The 25,581-nt window shown below is 38.5% G+C and overlaps 3 protein-coding genes across 3 annotated transcripts; 2 read left to right on the top strand and 1 right to left on the bottom strand.

Annotated features, from left to right (window-relative positions):
• Positions 1-3,963: 3,963 nt before the first annotated feature.
• On the top strand, positions 3,964-7,255 carry LOC135071462 (D-2-hydroxyglutarate dehydrogenase, mitochondrial-like). Its single transcript, XM_063965245.1, has 9 exons — positions 3,964-4,107; positions 4,289-4,439; positions 4,525-4,722; positions 4,870-5,063; positions 5,581-5,749; positions 5,825-5,954; positions 6,041-6,197; positions 6,334-6,499; positions 6,695-7,255. The coding sequence occupies exons 1-9, from the start codon at positions 4,006-4,008 to the stop codon at positions 6,949-6,951; spliced, it is 1,524 nt and encodes a 507-aa protein (XP_063821315.1). The 5' UTR covers positions 3,964-4,005; the 3' UTR covers positions 6,952-7,255.
• Positions 7,256-7,606: 351 nt separating this feature from the next.
• On the top strand, positions 7,607-12,741 carry LOC135088567 (D-2-hydroxyglutarate dehydrogenase, mitochondrial-like). Its single transcript, XM_063983413.1, has 9 exons — positions 7,607-7,892; positions 8,378-8,525; positions 8,614-8,811; positions 8,962-9,155; positions 9,256-9,424; positions 9,593-9,722; positions 9,797-9,953; positions 10,037-10,202; positions 10,517-12,741. The coding sequence occupies exons 1-9, from the start codon at positions 7,794-7,796 to the stop codon at positions 10,774-10,776; spliced, it is 1,521 nt and encodes a 506-aa protein (XP_063839483.1). The 5' UTR covers positions 7,607-7,793; the 3' UTR covers positions 10,777-12,741.
• Positions 12,127-25,373, bottom strand: LOC135071355 (uncharacterized). Its single transcript, XM_063965146.1, has 11 exons — positions 25,090-25,373; positions 24,547-24,770; positions 24,268-24,420; positions 23,010-23,228; positions 21,847-21,951; positions 19,690-20,001; positions 19,354-19,548; positions 19,018-19,218; positions 18,798-18,882; positions 17,078-17,201; positions 12,127-13,955 (listed from the first exon to the last, which is right to left on the bottom strand). Exons 1-11 carry the CDS (start codon positions 25,199-25,201, stop codon positions 13,856-13,858), a joined length of 1,830 nt encoding a protein of 609 aa, XP_063821216.1. The 5' UTR covers positions 25,202-25,373; the 3' UTR covers positions 12,127-13,855.
• Between the last annotated feature and the right edge of the window lie 208 nt (positions 25,374-25,581).

The raw sequence follows: 25,581 nt of genomic DNA, 5'->3' as shown, positions 1-25,581 counted from the left end.
AATCATTAAAATATTGAAGGTTCCTATACTAGATATCGATATGCAATTACAACCCTAGCAAAGTATCGATAATCGATAAGTTATTACGAACGTCACTAATACTGTCAGAAAATAAGGCATTATGTTGGTAGCTCCGCCTGTAGTTTGTGCGGTTGGTAAAGATTTGCGGGTCGTTCTCTAAAATGCATATGTGTGCGTGAGCTCAAAAAATATCTATGGAGTGCCGTCTCTTACTCTTTTATGCTCTTTGTATGGCAACTTTGTTTTTCCTCCAAAATGGCCGGTGTTGTTTTTGTTAGGTTGAATGCATTCTTGTTTTCTTAGCCATCGTTTATGAGTTCTGTGGCCCTATTAAGGCGATAGGTGAGGCAAAACTGCAAAATAGACCTCTCTTTGAATCCCTACTCCTCCTAAATGGATGGTCCAAACAAGAAAAAAAAATATGTGTGAGATGTATAATATCTTAAACTAAAAAATTGTTGTTCGTTTTTTTTGTTACAACTATTAGTTTTGACAGAAAAAAATCTTAACTTTCTTCTAATTTCACCAAAGAAATTTCCTACTACTCCTAAACGGCTGAAGCGATTTTAAAGATTCTTTCACCAAATGATAGAAAATTTAATTATCTAAAAAATTGTTGTTCATTTTTTTTCAAAAACAATGTATTACGTGTCATACATTCAAAATACCCTGTAATTTCCACACGCGGGCCGCGCGAATGCGGGAGCTCAGTCTTTCACTAGCGTTCGCACGGGGAGGCTGTGTCGCACATCGGCACGCTCCGCTTCTTTGTTTTTCTATAAAGAATTTATAGCGCAGATGGTACACTCTGTACTCATAGTAGTTCGGCGGCTGAATGAAAGTGATCTAAGTACTTACTACGTCATTTTAAATATGTATAGGTATTATAAAATGTTTAAGATAATTTAAATACATAGGTATACAAGATGCTGATTGTATATTTTTTCTAGATTTATTTGTCTGATTATTTATTCTAGATTTATTATTATACTTCGAGATATACATAGGTATTTTTTTATTATGTATTAGTAGGTAATAATAATAAATCAACGCACTTAGGTATAGGAAATCACAAGACAACAAAAAATACCTACAAAGGATTATTTAAATTCTGTAATTAACAAAACCGTATTTTATTAATTTCTTGGAAACTATCACATCACTTTTGTGCATTTTGCGTTTCGATTGGTAATTAATCTACAGGGTACCCCGTTTGGTATATTGGTTTTGGTTGGTATGAGTTTTTTTTTATCTCATTGGTCTCCACAAAAACCCAGGGAATTTTCGATTCATCTAGCTCAATCATCTCGTCGCGAATAAGGTCAGGTAAATTGATAGGTACCACCTATTTTGATCCCTGATAATAATATATAAAATATACCTACAGGTGTTTGGTAGAACGTTAGACAAACTTCGTATATAAGGTTATTTTGAATAAAGGTTCGCCCATTTGACCCTAAGTAAGCTACTTTTTTTTATTGATATTTTTATAAAAAAAAATTTCCGAAATTTGACCTAAAACTGCTTCTTTTTTTGTCGCGTTTTCAACCGATTTTTTTTATTTGGTATGAAGATCCAATATGTCTTTACTCTAATAAAAACATTTTATATCCAGATAATGATTGGATAGCTAATTACGAGCAGCCAAAGTTTAACAAAAGTATAAAACACGATAAAAAACATAACTTGAAATTGATTAAAAAAATGAAAATATATGTGTTAGTAGATTGTTTATAAGATAATTAAAAACATCTAATTATCTCTTCTTTCCAACGATAATAACTAAATATCACTTGTAGTAATTAGATATTGGATTTCGACAAAAATTCAAAGTTTAGTGATGAAAATGTGAAAATAATACAAAAAATTATCCATCAAAAGTTTCTTTAAACATCTCCATCTTTTCTAATATACTGTTTTTCATAGCTTTTTTATATGATTTATTTCAAAATCAAATCAAAAATAATAACCGCATAGAAAAAGAAGTCTGTTTTTGTATGTGGCTTGATTTACCCTCATATTGTCATAATGTTACATTGTAGTGGCGTTACCTCGACACACAGTATTCGTATTCGTACTTGACATGTAACTCATATAAAAATGTCGCTCAATCCGTGTTTATCTATTTTAGTTGAAATGGAACGCAAAAATCTAAAATCTTATTTTTATCTCGATTTTACCAAAAAATAATAACGGTTCATGTTTCAATGTTGACCGATATTTGACCAATATTTTGAATACCTGCACAGACAGACATTTACATTTAGGTAGGTACTCGTACACACACTTTAGAAGCTCACTTAGACACACGAATATCGTCAGCCTAACTTTCAAACTGCTTAGGTATGTCCCTTTTTGCAAACTTTACAGGAGGAAATAACTGTTTATTTTTCATAGTTATGGTACTAATTAAAGTATAATGATGTCTAATTGAAATATAATCATTTATTTCAATTTTGTTTCAGTTTGAAAATATGCTGACGATAATTATTATTATTCTGAATAATGATTTATTTTCTTTTTTTAAATTCTGTTTTGAAACACAAAATAAGCATCGCAATTTTTTTCGATCTGCGTAAATTAAAATCGAGTAAACATTCCCGTAGGCAGTTATGTTAGTATTGGCAGCGCTTCGCATCTGTATTCTGAGCGCACTTTGGTATCGGGCAAGAAGCGCGGGCGCGCGGCGGGTGGCTCGTTGTCTCGCTCTAATGCTCAAGGTCGTTCGGCCATGTAATCGCCTTAAAGTATTGAAGAGTCGAGTCAAATTCAAATTCAAGTTCATTCCTTCGTACCTGCTGCTGTTCTGGTTCATCGGAGTTTTGTTCGTTCCTTCGTGAATCGCGAAGAAACTTTCTGTTATGTTCACAAGTGATCTGAGTTTTCTCAAAGTGCAAATGCTTTTTTAGTGTTGTTGAAAACTTTGCGAAAAGACGCTTTTGGTGTATAATATTATGTGTGTTCATAAATAAAGTAAAATTATTAAATTGAAAAGTTTTTGTTTATTTGCATTTCCATGTGCAATGTAGAATTTTTCCAAATCCATTGTTTTGAAAATAATACAATACGTACACCATAAAGATAAATATTTTCAAAATAATGGATTTGAAAAAATTCTACATTGTACATCAAAAAAACAATAATTCTTTGAAGGTTATGAGGGCCTATGTGTGCGTGAACTGTGTGTATGTGTGCGTGGACTTTATGTATGTATGTGTGCGTGCGTGGACTATGTATGTATGTGAGCGTTACGTACGTAGGTTAAGTACAGGGAATTTAACACCAGGCTGTCAATTAGTAGGTTCAAAAATTTGACAGAGAGGGTTCTCTATTTCCTATGTATTACCTTTCACTATGGATTTGATTATGATGTTAATGGTTTTAAAGGTAATATAAAAATTCATCAATATCGGTCAAGCTTTTTAGAATTGAATACAACAAACTTACGGAGTTAAATTAACTTTTGAAAAAAATGGTAGATTCACAAGGAATAACAACTTTAGCGTGAGACTCTTCAGTGTTGGGCTCTTCTAAGGGTTTGGGTTCTTTTTAAAATGAAGAACACGACGCAGGAGCATGTTGGCAAGTGTGTATTTAGCTTCGAAGCTCACAATCAACTGGCTTGTTACTGCGAAGACGCAGTAAGGCAAAAACAATACAAACTAATACAATACAAAGCAATAAAAACAATAGAAACACCGCAGCCCCTAGTCGTGGTATCTTTTGGGCCGTTTGATTGGCCGACGCTTAGGGCGCGAACTGGAGTGGTGTTTGTTGGTTGGTTGTCGCACATGGCGCGAACGAGAGTGAGCGCGGCGGGAACGAGGCGAATCGGCCAGACTACCTGGATTGGCGATAGCTGGCGTTATTAGGCGCGCTACACAACTTAATTAGTGTACCTACGTTTATCTTTCTTATCATTTCGTAAACATTAATATATTTTTACACATTAATTAAACAAGTTGTCTAGAAGCGACAAGTAAAATGTTGAGTGTATTTAAAAAAATCTGTCTAATATCAGCAAAACCAAAAACACACACTTTTGAAATAATAAGAAGTGCATCACAAATACCGCAACTTTCGTCTGTAAGTTTAAAATTAATTAGATTTCGTTACGTAGGTACTTACTTACTTGAAGCGCAGCGTCGACGAAATTGAAGTCATTTAATTATTAAGCTCTATGAAAAAATGAATTACTTAAATAAATAATCGAACTTAGTTAATTGTACCCACATAAATATTACGAACCAAAATATCTCTATAACAGGAAAAGTATGGTAATGTGAAGAGAAAAGATTTTTCTGCTGTGCAAGCAAACGACGTGAAGTTTTTTAGATCATGCCTTGGAGAAGATAGAGTTCTTACTGATGAAAATGAAGTTCTGCCTTTCAACATTGATTGGGCTAAAAATTGTAGAGGTAAAGTAGTTAACATTTAGTTTTCAGACTGATCAAAATCCATAACTAATAATAAATAGGAACCCCATTGCGTATTGAATTACAGGTCAATCTAAAGTGGTTTTGAAACCGAAATCAACCCAAGAAGTTTCAAAGATACTTTCGTATTGTAATGAAAGACGACTAGCTGTTTGTCCTCAAGGCGGTAACACGGGCGTCGCTGGTGGTTCTGTCCCGGTGTTTGACGAAATTATATTGAACATGACGTTAATGAACAAAGTTATAAGCTTCGACGATATATCAGGTAACAATAACCGTATCATTAAATTACTTAAGTATTAAACCTAAAGAACTTTTAACTTGCTGACTCTAATTACCTACCTACTAACTAACCGCGCATTCTTCGAGTAACTATAAACAGAATAATGGTAGGTATTATTAATTTTTTCAGGTGCATTAGTTTGCGAAACAGGTTGCATATTAGAGAATTTAGATACTTATGTTCGCCAACACGGCTTAATCATGCCGTTGGACTTGGGAGCAAAAGGCTCATGCCATATCGGTGGCAACATCAGCACCAATGCAGGAGGTCTACGTCTTCTGCGATATGGAAATTTGCACGGGTCTGTGCTTGGAATTGAAGCTGTGAGTGTCTTTAAGGACCTCTATGTTGATTTGTTTTATTTACTTTACTAGCTTTTGCCCGCGGCTTCACCCGCGTGAAATTTAGTTTGTCACAGATCATCATAAATTATAGCCTATATGTTATTCTGGGTTATAAACAATAATACTGCAAAGTTTCATAAAAATCCGTTCCGTAGTTTTTGCGTGAAAGAGTAACAAACATCCAGACATCCACACAAACTTTCGCATTTTAAATAATATTACATAGAAGGATTTAAGTAGTTATAATTTTATTGTGAGGAGATAACAAATCGCGTAACTGCAGAAACCTCGTTGGAGAGTTGATAATAGCATTGGCCTTCAATGGTTTGATGTTTGACGGAATAGATAACTACTTATAACATTCCGTGACGTTTTCTTCAATAATCCTAAGTTAGGTAAGTAGGCTAAATAAACAATGATCAGTAAATAGATCCCTGTTTAGCACTGACCGCGCTCGCGCGCACTCTTTCGCAATTTCTCATGATTCTGTTTTAAGGTAAAAGCCGATGGAACTGTAATAGATTGTTTAAAAACTTTGAAGAAAGACAACACTGGGTACCATCTCAAACACCTGTTTATAGGCTCAGAAGGGACTTTAGGCGTTATAACAAAAGTGGCCATACATTGCCCGGCTAAGCCTAAGTCTGTAACACTTTGCTATTTTGGTATGATTTGTTCTATTTTCTTAAAATTGTTTAAATTGGACTTGTCCATGAGCCTTCTTTTGTTTTATTTTATAGGGGTACAAAATTTCGAAAACGTTCTTCAGCTGTACAAGAGCGCTAAATTATCATTAGGGGAAATTATGTCGGCCTTTGAAATGGCCGATTTCGAATCAATCAACAGCACATCGAAGATCCTCAATTTACCGTAGTATCCGCCAAAATTAATTATTATTATAAATTACTAAAAACATCTAAGAATAGAAGGATGCTCAATCTATTTACTTTTTATAGAAATCCGATCCCAGACTTTCCGTTCTACGTTATTCTGGAAACTCACGGTAGCGACGAAAACCACGACAAAGATAAAGTAAACAGATTCCTCACCAATGAAATGAAAAATGGTTTAATTCTGGATGGAACTGTTGTTTCAGAGCCTTCAAAGATGCAGGTATGTTAAAATAGTAGGAACAATTTGAAAACAACTTTGCGACATTTCTTTACATCGCGCGTATTCGAACATGGACAAACTTAACTATAATACTTTGATGGTTTTTGATTTTACTTTGGTTTAATCTTATTTGTAGGCAATCTGGAACATCCGAGAAAATATAGCACCAGCTGGCAATATTGACACATATCTCTTTACATACGATGTGTCTTTGCCGATAAATCACTATTACGAGATAATACCAAAATTACGGAAAAGACTCGGGGATAAGGTCAATTTTGTCTGTGGTTTTGGTCATATTGGTAAGTTAGATAATTTAACAATCAAGTAATAACGGGACAGTGGTCTTGAATAAACCACAACATTTTCTATTAGATTTCAGAGTAGGTACTTACCTACATAGTTGGTTGCCTATCAATCTGTCAATACTACGTTACTAATCAGACGCAAGGTAGTTTCCCTGTCTAATAAAATTATTAAAAACTATTTTTCCCCAGGTGATGGCAACCTTCACATTAATGTGGTGTTGCCCGAATACAACGAAGAAGTAGCCGCGCTTCTAGAGCCCTACGTGTACGAGCAGGTGGCGGCGCTGCAGGGCTCCATCAGCGCCGAACACGGCATTGGCTTCCGCAAGTCGCACTACATCCACTACAGCAAGGATGAATCCGCGCTGCGCCTCATGAGGGACCTAAAGACGCTCATGGACCCCAACGGAATCCTCAATCCATATAAAGTCTTGCCAGATGAATAAAATAATGCATTTTTTTTCAAGTATGTCGCTGGTTCTCTGCTGTATGGACAGCAATAAACGCGATTTGTATAAAAAATAAAATACCGATGATGATGGTGATTAAATTAGACAGTAAATTAATAAATCTTTATTTTACAAAAGTAGGTATTGCTTATTTCCATGAAATCTCTGACTCTGTGCTGCTAGACTCGACGTGACTTTCTGATGTGACATTAGTCAGCGCAGCGTCCTCTTCCGGTTTTCACAATTTCTGTTTCCGTTTTTGTTACATTTTCATGCACTTCATTCGTATTTCATTTTCATGTAAGTATTACAGAGCAAAAAAAGTATGTAAGTAAGTAGGTGGTAAGTAGGTACAGTTGTTAACTGGATCACGTCATTCAAGAGCACATAACATAAACAAAGTGGATCTAGATAAATTCTAGATAACATCCTACATTTACCGAAGCACAGGTAAAACAGATAAGAAGTGAACTATTATACTATATCACTTAAATGAATATTTATTTTAAAATTCATGTTTCTATGAATCTAACTGCCTAGGACAAAACGAGGCAGGCTCCTCCGTGATTCTTATACTTAATTAATTTATTCTTTCATTATTGCTTGAGGATCAAAATGATTTATTATTATTTATCTAACTAAAGAAATATTGGAAAGTACCCAGCTATCTATTTCTAGTAAATAATTCGCCCTCTGCAAGCAACACAGACAGCTTATCATAGCGATAGGTTACGTAACGCCCGCGCGGCCGCGTCATGACGTAGGACGTTTCAACGTTTGGTACGCGATTCTGAACTTTAGGTAGTCGACAGCCGGTTGTTGTAAACAAGAAACGTATCATGTTGAATACGATCAGACAAATTGTATTGTGCGCAAACAAACGACATGTTTTGGAACAAATTAGATGTGCTTCACAAGCATTGCCACAACTTTCAGCTGTAAGTATTGAAATACATCGTACTCGTACCTAAATGAATTTTAATTCGTAGCTCTTATTTTATTACCTACAACGTTTTATTAATCTAAGCCTACAACTGGCCGGGTATTAAAATTATTGTTCCTAGTTTAGAGTTTTAAACAAATCGATGTCTTTATGTAGGCACTTACTTTAATGATGATCTTTCTTGTAATTTATACAGCTTAGGGTGGAATAGTTAGTTTGCCGTACTTATTTACGCGATCCCATTGCTTGTGTAATAATACCGGGTGTTTTAATTTTCCAAATAATTGTTTGGCACTTTTGTCACCTATTTTAGGAAATGTATTTTTATCAAAGATCTAAAACTGATTGTGAGATAGAATTGGGATCACCCTCAACTTTTATTTTCCGGTATTATGGGGTCACGCGCGAATTTAAAAAGCATTCAAAAGAATCTAAATTACCTAAGTCTCTACAGTTTAAATTAGTTTTTAATATTTTTAGGAAAAATATAATGTTAAAAGGAAAGCCTTTGCAACAGTGCAGAGTACAGATGTTGACTATTTCAAGTCGATCCTGGGAAATGAGAGGGTGCTGACCGATGATAACGATGTTACGCCATTTAACATCGATTGGATAAAGAATTGCCGAGGTAAAGTTAACAAAATTCTTGTAAAACATTAATAAATTAACAATAAATTGATGGCAGATCATATAATTGAAGGATTTCAAATATTTAGGACAATCGAAAGTGGTTTTGAAGCCAAAGACAACAAAAGAGGTTTCACAAATCCTATCATACTGCAATCAGAGGAAGCTGGCGGTATGTCCTCAAGGTGGAAACACAGGTCTCGTCGGCGGATCGGTCCCAGTTTTCGATGAAATTGTAGTCAACCTAATGCTAATGAATAGTATAGTCACGTTGGATGAAATATCGGGTAAGAAATATAACTCATTTTTATTCTTCTATAGATTACATTCGGATACTAGGTAGGTATTTGGAAATGCTTGAGAAACTTTTAAACTAAAACAGAACAATGACTTGCATAGTTAATTCGGTACAGACAGACATCATTAATATTTAACAGGCGCGTTAATCTGCGAGGCGGGATGTATCCTAGAAACTCTGGACAACCACGTGCGCGAGCGCAACCTGATCATGCCATTGGACCTGGGAGCCAAAGGCACGTGTCAGGTGGGCGGCAACGTCAGCACCAACGCCGGCGGGCTTCGACTCCTGCGCTACGGAAATCTACATGGCTCTATATTGGGATTAGAAGCTGTAGGTATTCGAAATTAACGTTTTGGAACAACAATTTTGAATTCAACCAACTACCAAAGCAAAAAGTAAAGGTGATTAAACTATTTTTTTTTTACCTTAGGTAAAAGCAGATGGCACAATCATAGATTGCCTCAAAACACTGAAAAAAGACAACACAGGGTACCATTTGAAGCATTTATTTATAGGTTCCGAGGGCACATTGGGTGTGGTCACGAAAGTTGCAATCCACTGCCCTGTTTTGCCCAAGGCTGTGACTGTTGGATTTTTTGGTAAGCAAGTTCCTTTTTAATGACGATTAAAAAAATTAATGAGCATTTAAGCTGACAGATGAGCCTAGCCTACTTACGTCCGATCAACATAACCACCCGGTTCCGTTTATTGGTTTAAGTAAGTCATCAATAGGTACATACGTAATGGTTGCGCGATTCCTTTTACAGGTGTAAAAAGTTTCGATAATATTCTGAAATTATACAAGAGTGCCAAATCATCATTAGGAGAAATTCTGTCTGCGTTTGAAATGGCAGACCACGACGCCATTTCTATTACAGTCAAAAATCTCAACCTGCCGTAAGTTTCACGCAATTTTAGTTTTAAGCATGATTTATCAATCAGGTTTGGAAATAACGAACTTTTTGTAACAGAAACCCAATATCAGAATACCCGTTCTACGTGTTAGTGGAAACGCACGGAAGTGATGAAGGGCATGATGGGGAGAAACTCACACGATTCCTGTCGAAAGAAATGGAAAGTGATCTAATATTAGATGGCACTGTTACGTCTGAACCGGGCAAGATGCAGGTAATATGCGCTATGCTGAAGAACAAAAAAGTTAGTTTCGTTTTTAATTTTTATAATTTATTGTTATTTTCGGCCTGTTACAGACGATATGGAATCTCAGAGAGAGCATAGCTGGCGCTGGTCTGGTTCAGGGATACGTGTTCAAGTATGACGTGTCTATTCCCCAGAAGCATTATTACGATTTAGTGCCGAAACTGAAAGAACGCATGGGCGACAAGGCAACCGTTGTGTGTGGCTATGGACACGTGGGTAAGTCACAAAGCTTAAATGTGCTTCATATAAATACATATTCTATTTAAGACGATTGGTTTAAGCAATAGCCACCACGGTGCAGATTACATACCATGTACTATCGGCCACCAGTTTCAGCTACTTTTCCATACTTTCTCTCGCTCTCATCAAATTGTGATTCTTTACGAGACGATATGACCGGAAATGGGTAGCTAAGTAGCTGGAACTACGTAGCCGATAGTAGATACGTAAAGTCGAATCGTCCTGAATCTAAGCATAGTTTGTCTTACTGAATAGGAAGTTGAAATAAGTTGACTTACCGATTGTCACAGGCGACGGCAACATCCACATCAACGTGAGCGTCCCGGAGTACACCCGCGAGGTGGTTTCCCTTCTGGAGCCCTACGTGTACGAGCAGGTGGCGGCGCTGCAGGGCTCCATCAGCGCCGAGCACGGCGTCGGCTTCCGCAAGCCGCACTACATCCACTACAGCAAGGATGAATCCGCGCTGCACCTCATGAGGGACCTGAAAACGCTCATGGACCCTAACGGAATTCTCAACCCGTACAAAGTCTTGCCAGAAGTTGATTAACACTTCCAAATCACGCGCAATCGCGTCGTAACTAATCTTCCGATGGTTAAACAAAAATGTAAATGTACAAAGGGTCATCAAAAAAATATGTGATAACTTTTAGTATACCTTGATTTTTTAGAATCCAGCAGAGATGTAAACAAACACTTTCATACACAATTACACCATAATCACTTACGTGTTCATAATATCATACACATTATTTAACAAGCCCATGAAACCAACTTTATTTTCACGTTTAGATAAGTTTGAAATCAGTCTTTGAAACAAATTATTTTGCAAAATACGTGGACGATGAAAATTTGTGAGACTTGTCAAATTGACTTGACGTTTAAAATCATGTGTTATCTCCATATTGTCTATGACTTGTCTCTGACACATCAGTGCTGTAACCTGTGAGTCATAGACAATAATCTGTAAATTTAATCGATATTATTTTAAGTATTCACTTATTCCGATTACTGATTAATTTTAAATAAAAAATATACGATACTTTGTTTAGTTTTCCAGCGATAACTTCAATAATATTGGAGATAACGTAAAATTATTTTTCTACTTTTAGTGTATACTTTTTCGGAGTCAGTTTAATTTTTAGTCGGTTTTATTTAAACGAAATTATTTTACTTTTTTATGCAATTATGCTTACGTATTGTTCGATTGCTTATTTTCCTATATAAGTAAATAAAATAAAAGAAAATTAAAATCTTCTTTCAATTGATAGCATCTTAAATTACCTCCCTAGCGGAATAGAGCAACAAAGAACTGAGCGAGCGAGATGTCACTAGTAGCAACACTGTCAAACAGAACTTTTTGCAACTATTTGAAGTTTAATAACTTTACGGATATCATTGATTGTTTTACTGTCCAGTGTGTTTTTTGATTACATAATCTCATCTCACAGTTTGTTTCCTGTTCTCGAAAATTTCATAATCAGTTCACATTCAATGTTCTTTGTTGCAATTTTTAGTATTTTGACGATCACCCGGCGATGATACGCAAGTATTAAAATAATTTCACTTCGCGATTAACGAGAGGTTTTGTCGCATCACTAGTTCACAGACTAAAAATTTTTTTATGTCTGTTGGCCATTTTTGATGACATTTCTGCTGAGTTCTAAAAAATTAGACTGTAAGCAACTAAATAAATAAAAAAACTTTTGTATTAATTTACAGAAAGTTCTAGATGTGTAAATAATTAGAAATAAATGTGTAACCACTGAATTAAAAATACCATTTGCTTTCAAAGCCTTTTTTTCGTTGGAGGAATAAGTTTTTAGAACTTAAAAAATACTATTCATTGTTTATTTACGTCATTTTTAAAATATTTCGGTATTGCAAAATGAAACAACACTTATTTAAATGACTTTTATTAAAATATCCATTTATTCTTATAACATTCGTAATATCACTGCAACAAAAATACAATGGAATATTATAAACATTTTCCTAATTGCTTCAAATAAATAAATCCGGTATTGCATAAATATATTCAAAAAATCGTATTAGGAGCGCTCAATAATATCAACATGGATCGTGAATGTACTTAGTTTAGCATAAGTTTATGTTATTGCTATGTGAATGTCTATTAGCACTATAGAGAACACTATTATTATTATTGTTAACCAGCAATTAGGTCATTAATTAAAACCCATTTCGCACTCAAGGCCACTATCACTCTCTCACTCACTTCAATAGGCAAATGTAATCACAACAAAGTTCAACATAAATTGTAACAAATTTGGCATTTTCGCAAGTTGCTTTGAAGACATCCAGTCCAGCCTGCGGGCGTCAGGGCGCGTTGCAAGTGACGAACGAAACGTTTGTGCTAGAAACCTCACACGCATTATACCAAGTCCATGGAATTGTTCAATATCATTCGAGATTTTAAAATTATATTGCATTGCATGTATTATGTATAGACGTTTGATTCAAGTACAAGTAAGTATAAATAAATTATTAAAAGTCAGCCTTCCACGCATTTTAAATTAGTAATATTTTTCAATTAGCATTTCACAATGGAATGGAAGTTTGAAAAATATCAATGTGCCGTTTGATTCAGACTTTTTTCATAACATATTATATTAATAATTGTTAACGAAGTCCAAATTCTTGTTTATATTGCCTCTTTATTATGTAATAGAAAGACAAATGACAATAAAAAATCATGAGATCACTAAACATACGCAGACGAAATGTAAACAAGAAGCAACATGGCTCGCAAATATGGCCTTCTTGAATGGTGGGAGACGACAAAATATTTACAACAGCAGTAAACACAGTCAAGTTATATAATGCACCTTTGTCAATATGTTGACAATTATTATTAAAGAAAACATCTTCACTGTTTACTTGTTTACATTTAGTCCATAGACTTTAAATAATTTTAGTGTTTACGTATAATTAAATTATAGCATAGACAAACGAATAAACACTGGGAAATGCTCAAAGATATTGAAAAAATAAAACTGAATCTGAAATACATTTACGAAAATTATCAAAACATTACATGTTTTATACGTAAACACATTTGAATCCTCCCGGAACAACAGACCAAAATGTTTAATAAAAATATGGAAACAATGACTTATAGGAGATAACACTAAGGGGGGCTAGATGTGGAATTTTAATAAAAGCTCTTAATCAATAATGTTCAAATGCCAAACCACTCTAAAATTAAAAACGGGTACACAAGATACTTCACCGGCAGGATGTTATCATTGACTAACATTGAAAATAGTATCTCTAATAATCTTTCATTTCATTAATATCTACATAGTCCCTTCCAGTCGCAACAAATCGGGCTCTAAGTATTAACAATCCGAGCATCTCATTCGCCATTTTATTGCTCAATTTAGAGGTAATCATTTATCGCTCAGCCCAACCCATAAGTCTCAGTCATTCTCATGCATCATCTTTCATCATAGAGTGGTCACCAATTTGGTCACTCGCCATATATCTTTTTATATTATTTTATAGTTATTTTTGTATTTTTTTTATAGTTTTTGTTCATTGTCCTAGAGTACAGAAGACGCAGTTTGGTCTGTTCCCCGCGAGGCCGGGGCGCGTGCGGCGGCGCAGGGCTATCGCTTGATCTGGTTGGACATCTTCAAGAACTCCAGAAAACCAGCTTGCATCTCCGCGTCCATCCCCGTGTCCCATGCTTCATTTTCCAGCTCCTCGCTGAAGTACAAATAAAAACAGTAGAGCGGTTGTCTACACTTCAGTCAAATGAGGATTTATTATTAGGCAGTAATTCGATCTCTATAGAAACTTTTCCTCAAAGGAATGTGTAACTGTCTCTAAAAACCTATGCAAAATGGCGGCTGTTCCTCTATACATACAGGGTGTCCCAAAAACAATGGATAACCCTGTAACCATCGATAGAATTCGCCATGGTCTCCCTAACGTCCAATTTTGACCCCAGTAAAAATATCACCGTTTTCAAGATTTTTAAGTTTTTGTGCATTTTTAGAAAATTGCCACCTGCGATTACTTTTTCTCATGCCATTTCTACAAATGAGGATATTTTTCAATCTAGTTTTTTTCCTTATCACAAGGGATAGTTGGGCTATCAAAAGAAAAGATTAAAGTTCAACAAACTAGTTTAAAAGTATGAAAATTTTAAGAAATTGCAGAAAGAAGGAAAAATTAATTCACTATCTTGCACTTTTGATCAGCCATCGTGTAAAAAAAATGTAAGAAGACCATCGTGCCCATTAGCTTAAAAACTTCCTTAGTTAATTGAGATTCTAAAAAGGTATCACAAGCCAATGTATTCTGTATTTTTTTTATCTTATGGCTACTTGAATAGCAACTAGTATGAAAACTGCAAAAATGAGTTTTTCTCGGAATAGTTAAACTAGGACTGCATAGTGGCATTAAATACAAATGGATAATTTTTAGCGTAGGAATTTAAATAAAGCAACATTTTATCATCATCAGCATCATCATTTCAGCCATAGGACGTCCACTGCTGAATTAGGCCTGTGCCCCAATGATTTTCATAATGATCGCTTGGTAGCGGCCTGCATCCAGCACCTTCCTGCTTACCCTTATGAGGTCGTCGGTCCACTTTGTAGGTGGACGTCTTACGATGCGCTTTCCGGTACGTAGCCTCCACTAGAACCCTGTTGCCCCATCGGCCGTCAGTTCTGCGTTTTTGTGATTACTTATTTTTTGTTTTAAACCTTATAAAAAATTAAATGTGCCTATAGACAGATACCCGTGATGATACACGGCTCGGAAACGTGGATTTTTTGCACAGCGTGCTGTGGAAGGGGCTATGCTCGGGTTTCTTTACGAAACCGTATCAGAAATTAGGAAATCCGTAAACGAACTAAAGTCGCTGACATAGCCCGACGGATTAGCAAGCTGAAGTGGCAATGGGCAGGGCACAGTAGTTCGCAGAACTGAGGCAGCAGGATTCAAGTGGAGGCTACGTGCCGAAAAGCGCATCGTAGGACGTCCACCTACAAAGTGGACCGACGACCACATAAAGGTAAGCAGGAAGGTGCTGGATGCAGGCCGCTACCAAGCGGTCATTATGAAAATCATTGGGGTACTGGCCTATGTTCAGCAGTGGACGTCCTATGGCTGAAATGATGATGATGATAAAATGTTGCTTTATTTAAATTCCTACGCTAAAAAATATCCATTTGTATTTAATGCCACTATGCAGTCCTAGTTTAACTATTCAGAGAAAAACTCATTTTTGCAGTTTTCATACTAGTTGCTATTCAAGTAGCCATAAGATAAAAATAATACAGAATACATTGGCTTGTGATACCTTTTTAGAATCTCAATTAACTAAGGAAGATTTTAAGCTAATGGGCACGATGGTCTTCTTACATTTTTTTTACACGATGGCTGATCAAAAGTGCAAGATAGTGATTTATTTTTCCTTCTTTTCTGCAATTTCTTAAAATTTTCATACTTTTAAACTAGTTTGTTGAACTTTAATCTTTTCTTTTGATAGCCCAACTATCCCTTGTGATAAGGAAAAAAACTAGATTGAAAAATATCCTCATTTGTAGAAATGGCATGAGAAAAAGTAATCGCAGGTGGCAATTTTCTAAAAATGCACAAAAACTTAAAAATCTTGAAAACGGTGATATTTTTACTGGGGTCAAAATTGGACGTTAGGGAGACCATGGCGAGGTCTATCGATGGTTACAGGGTTATCCATTGTTTTTGGGACACCCTGTATACAAAACGTCAAATTTCTCAAATGGATATTGAATTGTATACCTTTCTTATAAGATTCAAATTGAATTGAGCATTGGTTATTTTGTTGTGTAATCTATGGGAGTATACCAGTGTCAAAGGTGTAGGTCGCGCAACAAGAGTTGAGGCCATAAACAGAAGCAAAGAGAGTGATATTGGTTCTAAATTCAAATATTACATCAATGTGAGTGTGAGTCAACCAATGTGTGTTACAGTGATGACTTATGGTTCGGAAACGTGGCCTCTCACTATAGGCCTTATACAGAAGCTCAAAGTAGCACAGCGTGCTATGGAGAGGGCTATGCTTGGTGTTTCTTTACGAGATCGAATCAGAAATGAGGAGATCCGTAAACGTCAAGGTTCTGGAGTGGAGGCCGCGTACCGGAAAACGCAGCGTGGGACGTCCACCCATAAGGTGGACCGACGACATCATAAAGGTAGCAGGAAGGCGCTGGACGCAGGCCGATATCAACCGGGCAGCATGGAAAGCATTGGGGGAGGCCTATGTTCTGCAGTGGACGTCCTATGGCTGAGATGATGATGATTTGTGTTAGTCGTGTCAATTTTGGATTAGCGACCAGCAAGCAAACACGTACAAATTGCGTACTGCGGGCAGGACTTGCGATAATCTTCTGGCAGGACGTTTAGAACAAAAGACCAGTCCTTCCAGAAGAGCTTCCAGCAGGACAAAGCACCGGGCGATCTATCATTAACTATATAGCATAGACGAACTTTAATATCCCTATCTCTAAAATGTAAATATTAAAACAACAAAATCTAAGTGTCTGTCGACCAATCAGAGAAAAGTGTATTAAGTGACGGATAATAGTGTACCGTCAAATAGTACACTGGGCAACGATTGGCCCATTTGTGGATGATTTTACTTGTAGCAATATAGTTAATTATTAAATTACGGCTAGTTACCGTAAGTTGACCAATTAGCTAAAATTCGATGCGTCAAATAGTACATTTCAACTGCCGTTTGTTGTTTTCCGAGAGTTGATCAACTTCCTAGAAAATTGATCAACTTACGAGTCTTGTTATTTTCCGGTGACATATGCAATGGTATGTAAACTCACAGTATGTCGTCGTCGAGCGCGGCGCTCTTGCCGGGCGGCAGGTTGCTCTGCAGGAAGGCGCACTCCTCGGCCGTCAGCGTGTGCCCGTCCGCCAGGTAGCCGCCGTCCTCCACCTCGCCGTTGGCTGCGAACGACACATTATACAGGGTTTTCATTTCAATCCTCGCCATATTTATTTAGGTGATCTATTATGACATATAAACGTATTATCCACAAAAAAAAAAGACAAACGAAAGTGGAATTTTTAACGAATATTTTCCGTGCGACATCAACTGTACTGTGGCTCGCAATACTGCAATACGCTTACACTGCGGCACCATCTAGCTACGCGGGTCGCTCGCTTATTATGTCAGATAGCCTACTGTAGGAAGCCACGTAAAGTAGGTAGTGTATATAGTAATTTTTCTTCGACTAACTGAAATTAAAGTTCGTTTTAAATTTTTTTCGCAGTCAATTTTTTTTACTGATTCGTGATCAGGATTAGCTACTTAATCAACTTCCTAAATATGGCAAGGAATTAAATCAACACCCTGTATATCATGTAAACGCCAAAAAATATTCTTCAGACTAAATAAATAGTATCCACTCGAGGAACACGAGCGCCTCCAATTTACCAGAAGAGAGAGCCTCCATCTCGCCGTTGGCTGCAAACAACACATTATACACCATGTGAACACCAAAAATAATCATTATTTATTCATCAGATTACGTCTCCATTCTAGTAACATGAGCGAGAGACTCATTTACCAGAGGCAAATGGAGGATTTAATGCATACCCACACTGGCCAGACGGGTTGGGGAGCAAAAAGTAAACCAATTAAATGTCATTTTACTTAAGACATTGGCTACATGTGCAAGCGCACGAAGCCATAGTGAAAAACAGAAAAAAAAAACAATAGTGCGTGTAAAATAGTGTAAAAACACAAACCATTTTTTCTAGAATCGAAAGCCGAATATGTTCAATTCATTTTTTGAGCTCGTCAAGATGAAATAATCGACATCAATAATTACACCAATTACAATCTTAAATCTACAAGTGAAGACTGAAGTCGAGTGTTGTTTCGCGGTCGAGTATTTTTAACGGCGATCAAAACGTTTATGAGACATACCTAGTGCTGACCGGTTCAGTGATTAATTTAAGTAAAAAACAGTGAAATAATCCTGACATTGACACACAAATGATACCCAGTGTCATCCAAAATCGATTTCGTTTGACAGCTCGTGGTTGTCGCTTTATTCCGAAGGAATGTTAACTTTACGGTTCATACTGTTGTAGACGTTAATGGTGTAGTTGACCACTGTGTGTTGCCAGTGATGGTATACGGATCTGAGACGTGGTCGCTTACTATGGGCCATATAAGAAGGCTCAAGGTCACCCAAAGGGCGATGGAGCGTGCTATGCTGGGAGTTTCCCTGCGTGATCGAATCAAAAATGTGGAGATCCACAGGAGAACCAAAGTGACTGACATAGCCCGCAGAATCGCTAAAATCAAGCGGCAGTGGGCGGGGCACATAGCTCGTAGAGTAGAAAAGTTCTCGAGTGGCGACCACGAGCCGGAAGACGTAGCGTGGACAAGTCTCCCACTAGGTGGACCGACGATCTGATGAAGGTCGCGGGAGGTGTCTGGATGCGGGCGGCGCAGGACCGGTCTTTATTGAAATCCTTTTTCAAGCAGTGGACGTCTATCGGCTGAAACGAAACGAACGAAGGTGCACTGACCTTGCCGGCGCGCGGCGGGCGCGGGCGCGGGCGCGGGCAGCGGCTCGGGCTCGCGCTCGGCCAGCCCCCAGCGCGCGCCGCTACACTACACAACACCAGGGTGCACTGACCTTGCCGGCGCGCGGCGGGCACGGGCGCGGGCGCGGGCAGCGGCTCGGGCTCGCGCTCGGCCAGCCCCCAGCGCGCGCCGCTACACTACACAACACTAGGGTGCACTGACCTTGCCGGCGCGCGGCGGGCACGGGCGCGGGCGCGGGCGCGGGCAGCGGCTCGGGCTCGCGCTCGGCCAGCCCCCAGCGCGCGCCGCTACACTACACAACACCAGGGTGCACTGACCTTGCCGGCGCGCGGCGGGCACGGGCGCGGGCGCGGGCAGCGGCTCGGGCTCGCGCTCGGCCAGCCCCCAGCGCGCGCCGCTACACTACACAACACCAGGGTGCACTGACCTTGCCGGCGCGCGGCGGGCACGGGCGCGGGCGCGGGCAGCGGCTCGGGCTCGCGCTCGGCCAGCCCCCAGCGCGCGCCGCTACACTACACAACACCAGGGTGCACTGACCTTGCCGGCGCGCGGCGGGCACGGGCGCGGGCGCGGGCAGCGGCTCGGGCTCGCGCTCGGCCAGCCCCCAGCGCGCGCCGCTACACTACACAACACCAGGGTGCACTGACCTTGCCGGCGCGCGGCGGGCGCGGGCGCGGGCGCGGGCAGCGGCTCGGGCTCGCGCTCGGCCAGCCCCCAGCGCGCGCCGCTACACTACACAACACCAGGGTGCACTGACCTTGCCGGCGCGCGGCGGGCGCGGGCGCGGGCGCGGGCGCGGGCAGCGGCTCGGGCTCGCGCTCGGCCAGCCCCCAGCGCGCGCCGCTACACTACACAACACCAGGGTGCACTGACCTTGCCGGCGCGCGGCGGGCGCGGGCGCGGGCGCGGGCGCGGGCAGCGGCTCGGGCTCGCGCTCGGCCAGCCCCCAGCGCGCGCCGCTACACTACACAACACCAGGGTGCACTGACCTTGCCGGCGCGCGGCGGGCGCGGGCGCGGGCGCGGGCGCGGGCAGCGGCTCGGGCTCGCGCTCGGCCAGCCCCCAGCGCGCGCCGCGCAGGGCCACGACGGCGCGCACGCAGGGCAGTTGCGCGCGCCGCTTCAGCCGCTCGAACGCCGCGTGCATGCCCGTCGGGCAGTCCGCGTCCAGCGCTATGCCGGACAGCTGACGGTCAAAAGTCATAAGTCGTTAATAGGCTAGTTTCAAAAAAAAAAAAACATTTTTTAATCCGTCAATTTTAATATAAAACAAACAAATAATTACAAAGTTATAGTGCGTTGAAGTTCCGCGCGACGTCACAAAGTGCTGCACTTTTACGCACTCACTGACGTCACGGGCCTTTTCTTTAGAACTTTGGCACGCTTTATCTCTTTACATTTTCATTAGTTTTAAAAAGTGAAAAATACGCGTCGAGTAGTTTTTTGATAAGCTAACTGACGGACTAATTAAAACTTACTTTTTTACCCAGGAAACATCCTTATTGTCTGCAAATAGGCTTTTAAAAAGCGCTTATTTTACACATCTCAGTCTAGATCGTTTCATCCACGAAGACCCACCTCCATTCTTCCGCTAATGTTTGAGTGTTATCGGTACACGCTAAATTATTCATGAGTGCAAACGCACACTACAATAATGACGTTTTGATCAAACTCCCCGCACCCCGCGCTTCCCTTGACCAAAAATTGGTAGGGCGCGTCTTCGTGGATGAAACGATCCATATCACTGTAACCAGTCTTCGGAACAATCAAAGACGAGTATAAATTACTCTTTTTTATCACATTTGTATTGAAGTGTCAATGCCTTCTAACAAAAACGACGATTACAACTTTTATACTTACCCCTAAAACTGTACTAAATAAAACCTGTCTCTTAACATTAAAACAAGATCGGTTACGTGTCGATAGTCGATACCCCCTAAACACTACATATCTGAACTAAACCTTTGTCAGGCAGGATTGATACTGGAAAACAGATGAAAAACCAAAAGCTAGAATTCAGGGTGGAAACGATAAGTGATCTCACACAATTATTTCTTAAATATACAACTTATTTAAAACCTGGTTAATCCTATCCTAATCCTGAAAGTGCTTCACGAGCTCTATCAAACGGTATCAATAAAAGGTTGCAGAATGAACTGGATCTATACAAAAATACCGACATTCGACATTTTGTATAGTTTATAAATAATCGAGTGAGATCACTCTTATCGTTTCCACCCTGTATACCATCAGCAGTACAGCTCTTGTAAATCAAGCTATTTCTCCACATGTGTTTAAATAACAGATGAATGAAAGCCAAAAGAATCACTAAATGCTTATGAATTTAGTACAATGTATGAATGAATATTATCTCGAATAAGAATGAGTGCTATTACTTACCCTTCTTTATTTTTAATTGACAGATTAATTTCTATAGTCTCTTTTGGAGTTAATTAATGCTTGGATTCTGACTTTAATAGAAGACATTATTAATATAATCTACAAATATTTATAGTACTATAACATAATTAAATGATAAGTTAAAATTCTCTCACTCTGATTTCATTTATTGAGCATAAAATTTTATTTACCATTCATGGTTTGTATTATTTTCATTCATTTTGAAGACAATAATATTGTTTGAAGTTCAAAAAACATCAACAAAATCATCCTACAAAAATCATGGAAATTCCCAAAGAATGTTGACAGCTTAAGCAAAATAGAACTTCTGTAAATAGTCAAACCTAACCCAACTTCCTGTTTGGCTATTAAATACAAATGTGATTAGCATTTTATGTTAAACAGTGAATATCTTGAGTTAATTTCAATAGGAACGACGCAATATTTTTCGAGGAATTCTTTATAGTTAGACCGAATCTTATGACGAATATAACATAAATTTTATTCATCTAGATAAGTATTTTTTGATGACACAAATATTTCATCAAGACAGTTGTGTGAATTAACGAAAAAAAGACCTCAATTTAAATGACCTATTCTAATAAGACTGAATTTTTTAAGTCAAACTTACCTTGAGAAGTTGACATACAGATTTGATGTTGGTATCTTTGTCAGTATCCAAAAGGTGGAGCAAGACCTTACAGAGGCTCTCTCCCAAAGTCTTGATTCTTCCACCCTGAAACACACATTTATATAAACCTGTGAATTACATTATGATTGTATAAGAACCTACCACTTGGAAGTTACATTTCTTGTTCAAATTACATAATACTTGTTTTGGATTGAGTATGATAGTAATTAAGGTCTTTGCACTCATTCATTGTCAATCAAAGTGATAATCGTATCATGTGAGATTGATGTGCTGCTTATCAGTAAAATATAGTATATTATTCTATTGAGAGGAATATTTAGAGCGTCTCTCAAACTTATCTCGTGGAACCCCACGCGGTCGTATGAGATCGCGGCAACAATTTATTTTTATTGTGGCTCGATGGGTATTGAAGGGCTACGATTCTATCATAATAATCTTTGTGCCTCTCTCATAATATTTTTTTTTTCCTTTTCTATTCTATTCTGCTACTTGGCAATCTGTTTCCGTGAAACAATAATCCAATCATCTGTCTGATTCTAATCCGGTTCTTGAGGCGTTCAGTAAGAGACTAGTCCAGTGAGTCATCTTTCACTGCGTATCTTTTCACTAGGTTTTGAATGCTATGTCTCTTCAGTCTAGAAAAGTGGAGACTGCCAGTTCCTTGCAGTTGAGAGGCGAGTTCGTTTCTGTGACAATCCAGTCTCAGTTGGTAACTTTTACTGTACTTTTCAATTTGCTGTTTCACTGTATCCAGCTTGATATCCATGTACATAATCTTGTTACTGACATAGGGAGGTATCTTATCTTATAATTCTCTCATAATAATCATTTAGTTTTCAGCCAAATGACGTCCACTGCTGGACAAAGGCCTCCCCCAAGGTTTTCCACAATGAACGGTCCTGCGCTGCCCGCATCCAGGCTCTTCCCGCGACCTTTACCAGATCGTCGGTCCACCTAGTAGGAGGCCTGCCCACGCTACGTCTTCCAGCCCGTGGTCGCCACTCGAGAACTTTCCTGCCCCAACGGCCATCGTCTCTACGAGCTATGTGCCCCGCCCACTGCCACTTGATTTTAGCAATTCTGCGAGCTATGTCGGTTACTTTGAATCTACTTATTGAACTAAAAAAGAATCATTTAATTACCTGGCTATCTTCAAGTTGCGTGTAGATCTCCGCCAGGAACATAGCGAACCCGCGCATGTTCTCCTCCGAGGTCTCCACGCCGCTGATGATCTTGTTCTCCTCCGTGGAGCACCTCTCCAGCAGGCACACGCGGAACGTGGACTCCTCGGGCGCCGCCACCGAGTCGTACATCGAGCAGAGGCGCGCGCCGTTGTAACGGAAGTTCGACTCGCCGATCGACTGAATACAAAACGTTAACACTCATCAATATGAATTAGGTAACACGATTTTTAAAAGCGTTAAATACGGTTATAACTGCAAGCATTAATCAAATAATAAAAATCTGAAGTAAATCGAAACATTTAACGAAGTTTTTTTTGCATTTAACTGGGTCAAGACAATTAGTTTAGTGCGCAAGTATAGTGTTATAGACAATAAGCTAATTAATGGAAAAACTTCATTGAGTCAAGTAAATTATTTAGAAACTTATGTGGCACTTATTCAATCATATACTTCTGTGCCATTATGCTTTTACCCCAAATAATAATACAATATGGGTACTAAAGAAGGCTATGTAAAGTAGGATTGTGGTACATGAATTTTTTTGAACACAGTATGCTACACTTTCCCATAAATCTATAATTTAACCTGAACTGTGAAGTATTAAAATGTAATTGACTAGAGGATATTGATAGTAAAGACTAACCTAATAAGATCTCATAAAAAACACTATCTTATAATAATCCAATTAAGATCAAATTTACTAACTTTTGTTTGTTCATGTTATAAGAATGAATAAGATTATAATTGGATTATAATTAGATTAGATTACTATGCTGTTTTTGTTTTGTTCAAGTGAAAATTTATGTAATGAAACATCTTGTATTCTTGTTCTACTTCAGAATGGTACTCTTATTATATTGGAACCCTTCCAAAAAATATAGGTATAACATAATATGCTTAACTTGCATAGTGGTCATAGAATGTTATTTTACTCCATATTTTGTTGCTGATCAAGAAAGAAAATAAAACTTATTAGATTTGCACATTTTCTGGGCATCATTTATGTATTTTTTTACATTCATCAGCATTGTTAATAATCTATATTTAGTGAATATCCTTGATTCTGCAATTACTTAAGCTCTTAAATATGCAAAATACTTATCTGATGTTTTTATTTTAACTTGTCATGAATATTTTCATTGCATTTAAAAATGGTTACTTGATATCAACTCAGTTGACCAAATTAATACATCAATAACTACATTAAATAACTTACCTGATTAACAATAGCTTCAACCAAGGCCCTGGTGTAGTTGGCATCATGAAGCATATGAGCAAAGGAGTCCACCAAAGGACCACACAGGGTGTCGAACTTGCCGGGGTCAAATGTTATCTCACACATAACAGTAATCAGGTTGGCAATGTTCTCCTGCAGTACATTTAATGAAAACCAATAAATTTAATCTAATAAAACATCTACACATGCACAATAATTACATAAGTAACTGAAACAGAAACGCAGAGAATAAAATATAATTAGTAAAAATATACCAACCCGCAAATCCATGTTCTCTTGTTCTTCAAGGGAATATGACATATCATCAAAGTTGTACGGGTTCTGATCTTGTGCTTGCCGCAGACGGTCTTGTACAGAGAAGCGGTGTGGCCGGTAGGGGGCCGGATCTGGTGCATAGGCTGGCACCGATTGAGGGTTGTAATTGGGTGGGTACCATTCCTTAGCCTCCGCCGACAAGTTGGATTCGATTTTAGGAGGTTCAGCTGGCAACAAAAATAACATTTCGCAACAAGTCTTTACTCAAATGTGTGTCAAAATCTGCAGAGGTTATAGTACCACTCATCACTTCAAATAATGACACAGTAACCCACAAAAAATATGCATCACAACCAATTTACGGTACAATCGACTGCTTCTGTCAAACGAAGCAACGTCATTAGAAATGAAAATCCTTACTTTCACCTGAAGTATTATAATTATGCAGATTGCAGAACGCGTTAACTGACCGACTATGACGACGTTGAATCGCACAGGATTGAATTCGTGAAAGTGCACAATACATATCAATGAACTATTAGCTACCTTTCGCATCCTCGGTAACGATCCTAGGCCGGCGAAGCTCCCGTGGCTGATTTTCAGGCTGCTGCCAACCGCGGCCTCTGCCTCTAGGCCCTCCAACTTCTCCGTTATTCATTTCATACAGTTCAATACAATCGAATGTGAGGATCACTTTGAATAAATTCCATAAACCGTACAATATTTTCCTATATTTCTGATCGTTAAACGAATTCGACACGTAAACAAAGAAAAATTGAACTGCGCTCAAACCACTACCTCCATGTTATTTGTAAGAGTGAGACAAAAAATGAACCGACAGTAGGAAGGACGTATTTGGCTGGAACATGGAACACGTATTATTTTTTAAATACTAGTCTGTCACAGTTTCATAGTAATAGTGGTAATAGCATGATTTATTAGCGGCCCGAGATATATCAAAACTATTGTGCGTGCACTCAAGAGTCATTCATCATAAAATATTAATATTTATTTTTGTAAGCTTAAACAATAAGTTTT

The sequence above is a fragment of the Ostrinia nubilalis genome, chromosome 4 (assembly GCF_963855985.1).
Source record: "Ostrinia nubilalis chromosome 4, ilOstNubi1.1, whole genome shotgun sequence".
Lineage (NCBI taxonomy): Eukaryota > Metazoa > Arthropoda > Insecta > Lepidoptera > Crambidae > Ostrinia > Ostrinia nubilalis.
Note: the sequence above shows the minus strand (reverse complement) of the source record. Positions and strands in the feature narration are given on the sequence as shown.

What these genes read in the sequence shown, in the direction of transcription:
- LOC135071462 (XM_063965245.1), top strand. Translation starts at nt 4,006, where the DNA reads ATGTTGAGTGTATTTAAAAAAATCTGTCTAATATCAGCAAAACCAAAA. An exon ending in AAATACCGCAACTTTCGTCT is followed by an intron (nt 4,108 to 4,288) that starts GTAAGTTTAAAA and finishes TCTCTATAACAG; the next exon opens with GAAAAGTATGGTAATGTGAA. An exon ending in TGTAACACTTTGCTATTTTG is followed by an intron (nt 5,750 to 5,824) that starts GTATGATTTGTT and finishes TTTATTTTATAG; the next exon opens with GGGTACAAAATTTCGAAAAC.
- LOC135071355 (XM_063965146.1), bottom strand. Translation starts at nt 25,201, where the DNA reads ATGAATAACGGAGAAGTTGGAGGGCCTAGAGGCAGAGGCCGCGGTTGG. An exon ending in AAGAGAACATGGATTTGCGG is followed by an intron (nt 24,421 to 24,546) that starts GTTGGTATATTT and finishes AATGTACTGCAG; the next exon opens with GAGAACATTGCCAACCTGAT. An exon ending in GCCCGCCGCGCGCCGGCAAG is followed by an intron (nt 19,219 to 19,353) that starts GTCAGTGCACCC and finishes GGTGTTGTGTAG; the next exon opens with TGTAGCGGCGCGCGCTGGGG.
- LOC135088567 (XM_063983413.1), top strand. Translation starts at nt 7,794, where the DNA reads ATGTTGAATACGATCAGACAAATTGTATTGTGCGCAAACAAACGACAT. An exon ending in CATTGCCACAACTTTCAGCT is followed by an intron (nt 7,893 to 8,377) that starts GTAAGTATTGAA and finishes TAATATTTTTAG; the next exon opens with GAAAAATATAATGTTAAAAG. An exon ending in CTATATTGGGATTAGAAGCT is followed by an intron (nt 9,156 to 9,255) that starts GTAGGTATTCGA and finishes TTTTTACCTTAG; the next exon opens with GTAAAAGCAGATGGCACAAT.